The 12690-nt window shown below is 32.1% G+C and overlaps 2 protein-coding genes across 4 annotated transcripts in view; one reads left to right on the plus strand and one right to left on the minus strand.

The window, feature by feature from the left end:
* LOC112905727 (glycogen debranching enzyme-like) overlaps positions 1-4941 on the plus strand; it is a 9589-nt gene extending 4648 nt beyond the window's left edge. The window contains exons 12-21 of the mRNA XM_025978739.1: positions 5-103; positions 163-252; positions 311-488; positions 554-732; positions 963-1140; positions 1199-1494; positions 1551-1975; positions 2096-2281; positions 2352-2579; positions 3208-4941. Coding sequence (XP_025834524.1) covers positions 5-103; positions 163-252; positions 311-488; positions 554-732; positions 963-1140; positions 1199-1494; positions 1551-1975; positions 2096-2281; positions 2352-2579; positions 3208-3261 — 1913 coding nt within the window. The 3' untranslated portion in view covers positions 3262-4941. The remainder of the gene's footprint in view (positions 1-4; positions 104-162; positions 253-310; positions 489-553; positions 733-962; positions 1141-1198; positions 1495-1550; positions 1976-2095; positions 2282-2351; positions 2580-3207) is intronic.
* A 2182-nt stretch (positions 4942-7123) lies between these two features.
* On the minus strand, positions 7124-9670 carry LOC108734190. 3 transcript variants are annotated; one of them, XM_025978710.1, is made up of 7 exons: positions 9545-9670; positions 9309-9377; positions 9171-9254; positions 7786-9065; positions 7464-7532; positions 7307-7399; positions 7124-7248 (listed from the first exon to the last, which is right to left on the minus strand). In XM_025978710.1, the coding sequence occupies exons 4-7, from the start codon at positions 8662-8664 to the stop codon at positions 7162-7164; spliced, it is 1128 nt and encodes a 375-aa protein (XP_025834495.1). In that variant the 5' UTR covers positions 8665-9065; positions 9171-9254; positions 9309-9377; positions 9545-9670; the 3' UTR covers positions 7124-7161. The 3 variants fall into 3 exon arrangements, with proteins under 3 accessions (XP_025834495.1, XP_025834496.1, XP_025834494.1); XM_025978711.1 differs by having other exon boundaries at positions 9532-9670; XM_025978709.1 differs by having other exon boundaries at positions 9520-9668.
* Positions 9671-12690: the final 3020 nt, after the last annotated feature.

Here is a 12690-nt window from a genome sequence, read left to right on the forward strand (position 1 = left end):
AGAGCCCTTTATCATTGTGACCAAGAAGAGAAGGACGAAGGAAATGGCTTTGGCGTATACGATATTCCTGGATTTGGTCCTATGGTTTATTGCGGATTTCAAGGCGGGTGTCTTTTCAGTAATTAATATCAATAATTCTAATTATTCATTAATTTGTTACAGGACTAATATCTTTATTGTCGAAAATAAGACCATTTAACGACTTAGGTCATCCAATGTGTGGTAACCTTAGAGCCGGAAATTGGATGATAGGTAAGTGTTTCAGATTGTATATTATTTAATCACCTTGTAAAAATAAAATATATTTTAGATTATGTGTGGCAAAGACTTAAGTTTGGCGAAGGCACAAACGAATTAGGTGTTTGGATTCAAGAAAATATTAAACCCTTGAAAGACATCCCTCGCTATCTAATACCCTGTTATTTTGATGCCTTTGTAACCGGACTTTACATGCTCCTTCTGGACCAGTCATTCACTTTAATGTCAAAGTATGTTAATTAAAAAACTACGGTTTTGATAATGAAATTGACGAATTATTATTTTTTTTTTTTAGTTTTATTACATATGGATCTACATTCGTAAAAGGTCTTGCATTGGGCTCTGTACAATGCGTATCTTACTGTAAATCAGCCAATTTGCCCCCGTTTTCTCCTAATCTAAGTCCACCCTTGCCCCCAAAAATAAGAACCAATGAAGGGAAGGAAGTTCAAGCCTGTACTACTTTAGCTGCAGGTAAAATAAAATAAACAAGCACCTGGAGAAGTTTCACTGTATTTTATTCATTAGCGTACGTTCATACTCTTGACGTCCTGACGATACCATTACAATGCAAAATATTGTGAAACGTCTACAAAAGTTTGTTTTTGTATTAGTTTTATTCAGTTCCCAATTATTACATAGATAATATAAGCGTTTTAATTTTATATAATAACCTTTTATAACAAATAGCATTTAATCGCTAGGATTACCTCATTTCTCCACTGGTTACATGAGGAGTTGGGGCCGGGACACTTTTATTGCTTTGCGAGGTCTCTTACTTTTAACTGGTCGTCATGAAGAAGCTCGTTTTCATATCTTGGGCTATGCAGCTTGTTTGAGACATGGTCTCATACCGAATTTATTGGACAGTGGAAATCCTAGGTAAATTTTATTTTAATTTTACTCTCAGGTGCCCTATATTCTCACTTTTTTTATACAGATACAACTGTCGAGACGCCGTTTGGTGGTGGTTGCATTGTATCAAGTCTTACGTGGAGGAGGTTTCAAATGGGGTGGAAATTCTTTCAGACACCGTTTCGCGTCTTTTTCCTACAGACAGTTCGGCCCGACAGGAACCAGGAGTCGCAGATCAGCCACTTCATGTCGTGATGCAGGAGGCCCTTAAGGTCCATTTCCAGGGTCTCGTTTTTCGAGAACGGAACGCAGGAAGGCAAATTGACGCGCATATGAGTGACAGAGGATTTAACAACCAAATCGGTGTTCATCCAGAAACAGGTAGGGATTGTTAATTTATTAATAACTTCTTATTTTGCGTAATCGTATTTTTTAAGGTTTTGTATTTGGTGGTAACGAATCGAATTGTGGAACATGGATGGATAAAATGGGGTCGTCAGATAAAGCAGGTAATCGTGGTAAACCAGCGACGCCAAGAGATGGTTCAGCTGTGGAGTTAGTAGGTCTTTCTAAGTCGGTTGTGACGTGGTTGGACAAGCTTTATCACGCTAAGAAGTATCCTTACGATGGCGTAGAGAGAATTCACAAGAATGGTAATGTAACGAAATGGACGTTCAGACAATGGGCTGATAAAATACAGACGAACTTTGAAAAATATTTCTGGGTGAATATGTCGCCTGTTGCGGGAGAAAATCGGCCGGATTTGATTAACAAAAGGGGGATCTATAAAGATTCTCATGGAGCCAGCCAAGAATACGCAGACTTCCAGTTAAGATGCAATTTTCCAATTACCATGGTTGTGGTAAGTTATGCTTAAATATATTTAAAGTGATTAAAACTATTTGCTTGTTTATTATATTTGAAACGAACAACAGATCGTATTTATTTAATTAATAATTTGTGTTTTTACTTAACTTTAAAGGCACCTGAATTATTTGACTCAAAACGTGCTTGGACTGCACTTCAAAAAGTGGAAAAATATTTGCTGGGTCCCCTGGGCTTGAAAACATTAGATCCTGAAGACTGGAGTTACAATGGGATCTACGACAACTCTAACGACTCTGAAGATTACAACACAGCCCATGGCTTTAATTACCATCAAGGGCCTGTAAGTTTCACTTAATTAATTTTTTTCCTTATATTATATGAATAGTATTATTTATTTGTGTCATGTGTAGGAATGGGTTTGGCCCATGGGATTCTATTTAAGAGCTAAATTGCACTTCGCCGCTGAAAATGGCGATCTTAGGCGTACCATTGCGAATACTAAAGTGGTTTTATCCCGACATTTTACGGAACTGCAGACATCTGTATGGAGAGGACTTTCGGAATTAACGAATGCAAATGGCACATTCTGTCATGGCAGTTGTGCCACCCAAGCGTGGAGTATGGCCTGCATTTTGGAGGTGAGTCTTTGAAAAATACTTTTAAAAATGGTAAAGGTTTTCTTGACGTAATTAAGGAGGGACCGAAGGTACTTATACTAATTTCAACAGTTACCCATTTCATCGTTTTTAAAAACACGTAATTATAGTGTAATTTTTTTTTAAGAAAATGTACATTCATTAATGAACAATTGAAATTTTCTTTTATCATCAGTCTACATTTTATGAAACTTTAACAATATACTATGTATTACTTTTTTTATTGATTGCCTAAAACTATTATGCCTTTTTTATTTAGCTCCGGTTCCTCCTTTATACTACTTTTAACATGAATGCGTCTATAATCATTAGATTTCTTAATTTCATAAAAATTTTAATGATATCATTTTATTTAGATTGGTTTTAATCTGGAATTTGTTGAAAAAGAAAATTAAATCATAACTAATTGAAAGATCATTATAGACGTAGTCATTTAAAAATTAGCCTAACAGCTTATCATTCTTTAGTTTTTTCCTTACATTTTTTAAGGTAAATATAAAAGAAACTTTGGAAAACACATACTTAATGACAAGTATTAATTTAATTTTGTTAAATCGTGCCTCCTAATTGATGTGACCTGACGGAAATTTTTTTCTTTTTGAAATCGTAGGTTCTCCACGACCTCCAAAAAATTGAATCGAAGCAACCGATAATTTTGAATTGACTTAACGCATTGTACTCATCTCTCACGTCGAATTTATCGACATCATCTTCGTGTTCGACACTGTCACGTGCCCTCGAACCGCGTTACAATCACGACCCCATTTTCACCCTATCGAGAACCGATCACGTACAGTCAAAAAAAATCTGGCGCAAGCACATTAAATCGTGTCCAAAAATTGGCGACTTATTCAAAAAACCGCCGAAAGTGACCAAAAAATTCCTATCGACGGATAGTATCGAGGTCAAATACGACAGTTTTCGAAGATTGCAAACATTCGACAACGTACTTTTGGAAAATATATACTGTGACCCCTACGATTGTCTGTCGAGGACGAATGTTAAAATTTATAGCGATTTTTATTTCCTTCACGGTAATTCCCTGTTTGTGTACTCGAGGAATGTGGGAGATGTAGTGCAAAACGAAAAATATCTCCTGTTCTCATCAAATAGACGCGACTTGATCCATTTCAATTACATGCCCCTTTACGAACGTGCGAACGCCGAAAACGATTTAAAAACGGATCCGAAAAAATTCATAAATAGCAACAGCACCAAAGACCTTAGTAAAGTTTCATACAAAAATTACGTGCCAATGATAATCTTCAATTCGAAGAACGTTTCGAGTCACTACTTGACGAATCGTAAAACATTCGCCGAAAAATGTTCGAGAGTTTCTTTCGGCTGCGCCCATCAGGCCTCTTGTTGCAAAAAATCGTTTACGAAAATAAATAATGTGCCAAATTTGGACGAAATATCGCCCGTTGAGGAGGAAGTCTCGTCCGCCACCACCGACCAGAGTGTTTCGAAATATTTGACGTTAGATGAGATCGAAAAGTGTCTGATGCAAAAGAGAAAAATGGACGTGTTGCAAAGGCCCAAAAGGAATGTGGCATTCGAGCCGTTACTTTTCGATAACAGACGGAAGAACAGTCACGAGACTGCTAGGAAAAAACAAGCAGACTATAAGAAAAGCGTCAGAATCATGATCCTTTACACTTTCGCATTCTTAGGTCTGGCCATTGTAACATTTTTCACGATTTATTTAGCTTAACGATAACAATAATTTGTAGACTATATAGACACAATAATTCGCCCTTTTTCCCTCCTAATAGTTTAATTTTAATCATTAATTCGGATCCTCGATAACTAACACTATGCTTAATTTTTAAAAAAGATATTTATCTACTAATAAACGTGAAAGTGTCAGTGTTTGAATGGAATTGTGTGTTTTGTGTTACTTGGTGTGCGAGATTTAACTCGATTATTAGCCATTAATTATCTTCCTATTTTATTTTTGTCTTTTAATAGATACTCACCTTTTATTACTGAATGTTTGTACTGGGATTAAATAATAGTAGTATTAACAAAAAAAGGAAATGGTAAAGATTATTTATTTTCATAGCACATTTTTAAATAAAGAGATAAGAGGAAGATAAATTAATAACTCAATTTATTATTATTTGATCCCATATAATTGGTTGTTGTTAAGACTGCTAAATTTTTAAATAACAGATTTTTAAGATGATGAAGCTCACTTTTAAAGGCTGTTTTTATTTCGTTCTCAAGAGTTTATTCATTGTTTGTATTTTGTAGGCTAATTTTAAGGTAAATGTTAAACTTTCGTGTTACAGAATTTATGAATAAAATCGTATGTGAGTTGAGTACTTGTTTTTAAAGAAAAGAAGTGAACGTCTTTTAAGTGTTTCTGACATAAAACAAAAGTCATTTGTGAGCTTTAAATTAAATTAGTCACGTTCTTCAAATGTCTTTTTGGTTCAAATTCGGCTAATAACGCAAAAAAAGTGAAAAAAATGTCGTGCTTTACTTAGTGAGATGGGGCACCAATATTCGTTGATGTACTTATCTTTTTTATTTATAGCATTTAAATCTAGACACTCACAGGTAAGTTTCTTTAAAAAAAGGTAACATAACTTTAGTAGGATATTTATTTTCAAAATAATACACTATTTGTTTCAGTTTGAGCTTGTTATAAGGGAAAAGCACAAATTGACATCCAAATAAATGAGACACTAAACAAAGGACTTTGTAGTTTTGTTGTCTTTTCTCTTGTCGATTTAGGCCCCCTTAAATCAGTTGTAAGTGCGAGGGAGGTATTTTAGAGAGCTTTTCTGTTACAATATGTATGTTTTTTTAACTAATCATTGGTTCTGATTTGAGGTGTTGGTGTATTATTTTTCTTGCTGATATCCTCTTTTGATGATACGTTTTTACCTCCAACACTTTGTTTTTGGTTGCTGATTCATTAAAGGTTGGTTTTTCTTCATATTTCTGGTTGTAATCCACATTTTGGGGACAGTTCTTCGGCGTCAACAGGTGTCAGGTTAGGAAAATAACAGTCCACCAGAAACAAAACACAATCACTAATATACTTTTTCTTTTATTTTCAGCCCCCAAAATGATGATAACAGTAGGAGACAGGCCATTATTAGATAAAAAAGTAATATTTTGGACTCCAAATTTTCTTGGTTACCTTTTTGAAATATGTCAATTACAATCTGTGATTACGTGATACCAATTTTAGAAAATAAGTTTTCATAGACATGAAATTAAATAATATAATATTAATTTTTTGGTTTTTATTACATTTGACTTTCCAAATTATTTGGTTTGTCTTTTTACAATTAAAACGCGTTATTTCGGCGGTCATATGTATCGATGTGTGATCTTAATGCATTTTAGTTCTAGTGTTTCTAGGAACTTTTCTATGAGTTTTTTGAAGGGGGTTTGTCTTGCCCAAAAGTACGAATTTCTATGTTTATGGTATTATAGATTCTGATTCGATTTCCGTTTCCTGAATCTTGTTGAAGACGAAGGCGGTTCTACCTGTTGAGAGTGTGGTCGTAGGATTGATTAGCATCTTTTTGGCATTGTAATTAATTAGTCGGTGGTTTTATTCAAATTTGGACGATCTATCGAATCCCGTGATTAAAACTAACAAGTTGTTGTTCGTCGATCGTAAATCTATAACGTTTTTAACATGTAGTGTTAATTTGCCGGTCGTTGGAGGCGGGTTCTTTGTGTGGAAAATAAAAATGTCGTACATAGAAAAATTGATAAATTTTGTTAGGTCGACAGTTTTCGTAATAACTGGAAATAAACTGAAGTGCTTTAAATTCAGCGATGGTAATTGAATGAAGAAAATAAAGAGATGACTATAGTTTTTTAAGGTAGGGTTTATTTTTTTCCCCATGTTTTTTTATTGTCAACAGCTTGGTCCAAAGTAACGAGTACTTATGAGGCAAGGAGTACTTAGGGGATTATTCCCGTTCGTCCAAGTGTGACAAAAGGGATCTACATACGTTCCGCAACTTATTTTGCTGTTTTTGTTGTTTATTTTTATATCCATGCATAGGTATACCAGGTAGAAGATAAACAAATAAGTGGACTGCTGGGCTACTCTAGGGTCGGTAGTTAAAATTTTCTATGTACGTAGATATTTCTATTTTAATTTAGGTACTAGATGAACTTGTAAATGAGAAGAATTGCATGGAGGAGCTTGTTGCTTCAATTTTTTAAACACCTACCAATATCTACCTAAATTCCTCTAATGCAGGGCATTAATGGTATAAAACAATTTTGAAATTCCGGTGGTTTTTATTAATGACTAAAATGATATGAGGTGGATTAGTTTGACACATTTTTGTTGAACATGTTGAAATTATATCTACTTTTGTAGATAAATTATCTGTTTTTAATTGAAATTATCAAATGCTTGAAAATGTCAGTACCTCTAAAACATGATTTATTTGTAAAATTCTTTCTAACGGAAAATCAATATTAAATAAATTTCATATTGATGTTTGTTCTAAACAATCATATTACATTAGATTTATTAAGTGTACAATATAGTGCATCTAAGGGTACAATGGCTAAGTAATGTTTAATAAGTGAAATCAGAATCTGAAGGATTTTCTTGAATTTTAAATTGTAGAATGATCACTAAATATGAAATAATTGTTGATGTCACCTAAAATAAGTACAAAAGAAATTTGTAAAAAGTTTTAATTTGGTATTAACTAAGTTACCCAAGTATTAAGTGTCCAATTTGCAGTAGGAAATACTCCTGCCAGTGAATCATTTGATTTTCTTCCCAAACGCTTCAGTGTAATTGAAGTTGCCTATATAAAATGAAATATGTTTACTTATTTACTGGTTTACGCCAGAGCTCGTTAATATGCTTACCATATCATAAAACCAAGCATTGGGTGACGTTCGCGCTAATTTGTAAAAATTATTGTCTAGTTTTGATACCTACAATAATAAATAGCAATACAAAGTTTATTTAAAAATTAAAGGTGTAGGAAACTAAAAACGAAGGAAAATAAAAAATTAAAACTTAAAAGGAATATTCACGCCTAATTACCACAAATTTATTATTTATTATTTATTACACAAATACTCACCCCTAATTACCACAAATTTATTTGGGGTGAGTATTCCTTTTAATTTTAATCAATATTTACCACAGTCTTCTCTTTCTATTTTGAATGAAAATAATTTTTACCTGATTTTTTAATATTGTTAAAGCCCATATCCACTCGTTAACTTGAAAATATTGAACACCACTCCAATACAAATAAGCAATAAGAATCGTATTACTTTTTTTTGGAAAATTAACGATTACAAGGTACATACTCCAAAGTGGCTGAAATGTGCTATAGACAAGGCACCCTACGAAGCAAACTTGAAAATAATTGCAGATTGCATCCACCGAGGAATATATTTTCGAAAAAAGATTTTCCAAATCGTCAGTCGAAGCTTGTCCGAATAAAACGTCGGTTTCATCTTTCAATTGAATATTTTTGAGAATTTTATTTGCACATTCTAACTGTTGATCTAATTTGATGGCATAAAAAGTAATAGTAAGGGTAATGGTATAGATTACGAGAACGGCATATATACTGTTATAGTATGTAATGTAAGACACATCAACTCCATCGTTGCATATATGAAAACACATCATAACGCCCAGAAACACAACGAAATTAATTAACAATACGATTTTTAATTTGTTATCGCAACTTTGACTTCGATAGTTTGGCAAGAAGTTTTTTAGATCAACTTCTCGTTCTTTTATTTGTTTGAATAAATCTTTAAAATGAAGTTTCTTTATGTTTGAAATAATCAGAAAATAACAGGAAGTGGTAATTTCGACTAGAAGGATCATCCTCGAGATATATGTTGTCGTTTTTGATGTTTCTTGCGAAAGTGTTATTACAAATCCCAAAGCCACAATTATACTGGTTATGGGGATAATAAAAGATCGAATTTTTGCCAAGATTTTCGTTTTTCTGGACGCAAAATCACCCTCTTCAATAACAAAATTAGAAAGGCCCATAAATTTACTTAAAAAGCTTGAATATCTTATAACAGTGTGAAACATTTTTTTTTTGCCTCTCACAGAAAACCTTTCACGAACAAATTCTTAACTGCAACTAATTGTTTTGAATTGATTTCACTGATTACGACAATCAATTTATTATTTATTCTTTTATTAAGCTTGCAATAAATTATAAAACTTCCTATCATTATGCATTGGACATTAAATATTTATTTGATTGGTTGGTTGATTGATTAAATTGAAAAAATAATTGTGGTGCACTTTATTTAATTTAAACTGAACATTAGTGTGCAATATATTGAAAAATCAATCAGTGCTCGATGAATATTTAATTAATTCTAGTATATTTCTTCCATTTAAAAATCTAAAATGCTTTTCTCAGGATTTTCTTGTGTTCTAAATTGTAGAGCTATTACTAGAAACGAAGTAATTACTGATAACGTCTAAAAAGAGAGGGAAAACGTTGTATGAGTTGTTGTCAAAAAAATCAAAAATTGCATTTATAAAAAATTTTTGATTAATTCAATAGATAATTGTAGTTTATTTACCCAAATATTCAATGTCCAGTCCACAGGAAATGAACCAAATATTTTATTGGCTGATTTCTTGCAAGTAATTATGAGAGAAGTCGTCTAAAAAAAATTAGGCACATTATAAATATTATACACATATAAAAAATACTGTACCATGTCAGAAAGTAAGGTTTCGGGAAATTTTGATGCAAGTTTGAAGAAATTGTTGTTTAGTTGTAGCGTCTGTAAAATAAAAATTACGCGATATACAATATTATTAATTAAAAAAGTTTCTTGAATATAAGATAAGCGAAAACTATAGGATTGATTCAGAGATTTATTGAAAAAAAATCAATGTCTCGGTTTATTACTCTATAATACAAACTTTTTTAAATACTTATTGTTTCGACCTCGTCGAAAGTATTCCTTCTTTATTATTTCACGTTGTCCAAAAGAGGTTTCATACTTTCAAAATTTTGAGTCGTTTTATTTCTATTAAGTGTATTCGTGATTGTAACTTGAACTTTAACCTCTGTTTGCAGATGTTATTGCTAATTTTACCAAGAATTTTTATGTGATAGAACATTCGATAGTCATGTGAACAGCATCGAATGATCTTATTATAAACAAAATATGAATAAACGTATTATTACATAAAAATAAAATAGGGGATGTTTTAAATGTTTTACTGTCAAGCTGGTACACCTGCATCACAAAATCGTAAAACGATTTATATGATAATTTAGTGTTCTAATGAAAATTTTAGTGTTTCATTCCTTATATGAAAATTCATTACTCGAGCAACCGATTGTTACACGTACCTACACAGAAAAATACCTAAAGCAAATCAATAAATTTAAAAAATATTACTAGTAAAGATAGTAAGATTTCTTATGATTGATAACAAACGAAATCATCGTTAAAGTCACTGTAATTTTTGTCCTATTCCTGCACCAAAAAGTGAAAAGAGAATCCAGGAACCTAGCATCTTCTCGCGTGTAGCATGTAGACCGCTAAATACTGAAAAACAATTTGGTGACGACCACAAAATTACAGTAATTTTAATGATAATTTTGTTTGCAATGGCAAGAAATCGTACTATCCTTACTAGCAATATTTTTCAAACTTGTTGTTTTGCTTTTAGCATTTTCAATGTAGGTGTAATAACTTGATACTCTAGAGGAGAATCCATATCCCCTTTTCAGAAATACTTAAAAAACAGTATATATTTACTCAGAACCACTAATAATTTTCATATAATGCAAAGATTTAAATTTTGGCTAAGAGCACTCAATTAGCACAAAAAAGCATTAAAGTAAATTCTCATGTGAATTGTTATGCGATTTTGTGAAGTAAACGTATCTACTGGCTTGACAAACATTCGATTATAACTGCGTGATTTTTGCTAAAAATGCGTACGTGCATGCATTTAATATTCAAATAAAACACAAAAATGTTTCAACAATAATACATATAATAAAAAAAAAACAAATCGACAATTGTTTCGATCTATTCGGTCATTTTCAAGACTACAGCAATATATGTTACTCATTTCTGTACTCTTCAAGGTAGGTCGAGACAACTGCCGAGTTGTTTTATTATATTTTTATTGTTGAAATTTTCTTGTGTTTTGTTTAAATGTTAAATATGTTTCTTCGCAAATACACCTAGGATAGTTTTAACATACATTTGAGTTCTTATTGTAATAATACGCTTATGTGTATGATAAGCATATTTAAACTATACTTAGACAGAAAATACCACAAATGGCGCGGTAAACGCCATCTGTAGTACGATGCTACATTTTAGGATTACGTATCTGTCGGAGCTGTCTGCGACGCGCTGATGAGATCCAAAAAGATCGAAATCGCGAATTATATTATTCTATACTTAGACACTTTTGGTTTTGTACCTCTTTTCTTAACAAATTTATGGTCCAAATCCATTCGTTGAGATGAAGTATTTGAACAATACACCAATAAGTGTGACCAATATTGGTTGCTATGTTTTTTTCGGTATAATTTAGTACTAGATAGTACAATCCGCATACTGGCTGTAATGTGCAGTACAAAATGCATCCCAAAAATTGTCTCTGAAGATGGGCATCGAACCTTTTATACAAAATAAAAATCTTCACAAAGAAATTTTCCAGTTTTTCAACTGTCGCTTTATCATCCATATCAATTTCAACTCCATCTCTTAGTTCGATTATGTTACCAACATAATTATTCGTTCTTTTGAATAAATAACACAATTCGTTTCCACATAAAGCAGAAGTAACAGTAATTATATAAATAATTATTATTAGAAATAAAGCGGTGATGTTCACTTCACTTGGAACGTCGCTGTCGTAATTCCATCCGTAGAAAGACGCCACAACTCCCAAGAATGCAATTGCATTGATAAAAATAATTACGTACGATCTTTTCTTTATATCAAAGTATTGGGACCGATTCGTAGGGAGTAACGTTCCTAAGTAACGTTCACATTCGTCCAATTCTTTTATAAAAGATCCCACTTGATACTTTCCTGTATTTGAAAGTATTAAAAAATAAAGTACATTGAAAATCTCCATGAAAATGGCTATTTTATAGACCAGAATACTTGTTCTTGAAAGATGCATCGGGATTATGAATACGTAATCAAATCCTGATTTCATACACAGTACTGGAACTACAAAGGATAAAATTTTTCGGAAAACTTTTATTTTTCTCGACTTATAAGGGCGTTGTGTTATAACAAAATCGGAAAGGCCCAGAAATCTGGAAAGGAAACTGAAAAATTTCATCACTTTGTGGAACATTTTCTTTTTAATTTTTAACGAGAAAATACTTATCGTGTGCGAACAACTTGAAATTCTTGAACAAAATGGTTTTTTCAACATTACCTATACATGGAATCACAAGTAATAAATAATATATTGATTGGTTTAAGTAATTGATTCGTTAAATAAATAATTGCAATCTCTTAATATCATTCAGTTAGTACATGTTTAATTTTTCTATTTACTCATTGAATAAAATCTGACGAACATAAATTGATAGGATCAAATGTGAAATTCAATTATCCAGTTCATGGATTCGGGTCTTCGTATTCTCAAAAACAGAATGGAATTACTTGATTGGAAATCAAACAACAAACCATCTATATACCTAGTAATAATTATTCTAATCCAATGTTAAATGATTCGTAGAGCTACGATATCAAAAATTATTGTGGTACAAGAAAAACTTCCACTAAAAAATAATAATTAATATTAGAGGGTTTGGCGCCCCATAAACAATCCTTAGACCCGCTGACAAATTATCTTATACGCCTAATCTTATGTTAAATGACTCTTAGAGCTAGGATACCAAAAATTATTGTGGTACAAGAAAAACTTCCACTAAAAAATAATAATTTAATATTAGAGGGCTTGGCACCCCATAAATAACCCTTAGACCCGCTGACAAATTATCTCATATGCATAATCCTATGCTAAATAATTCGTAGAGCTAGGACACTAAAAATTATTGTAGGATAACAGTAACTTCCCCTGAAATATATTCACCGAATA

Source organism: Agrilus planipennis, unplaced genomic scaffold (assembly GCF_000699045.2).
Source record: "Agrilus planipennis isolate EAB-ADULT unplaced genomic scaffold, Apla_2.0 scaffold7, whole genome shotgun sequence".
Taxonomy (NCBI): Eukaryota; Metazoa; Arthropoda; class Insecta; order Coleoptera; family Buprestidae; genus Agrilus; species Agrilus planipennis.

Bases quoted from the DNA above. Each gene is read 5' to 3' on its own strand.
- LOC108734190 (XM_025978710.1), bottom strand. From the start codon at position 8,664: ATGTTTCACACTGTTATAAGATATTCAAGCTTTTTAAGTAAATTTATG. The intron at 7,400-7,463 runs GTAAGCATATTA...CATTTTATATAG, and splicing joins ATGCTTGGTTTTATGATATG to GCAACTTCAATTACACTGAA. The intron at 7,249-7,306 runs GTAACTTAGTTA...TACTTATTTTAG, and splicing joins ATTGGACACTTAATACTTGG to GTGACATCAACAATTATTTC.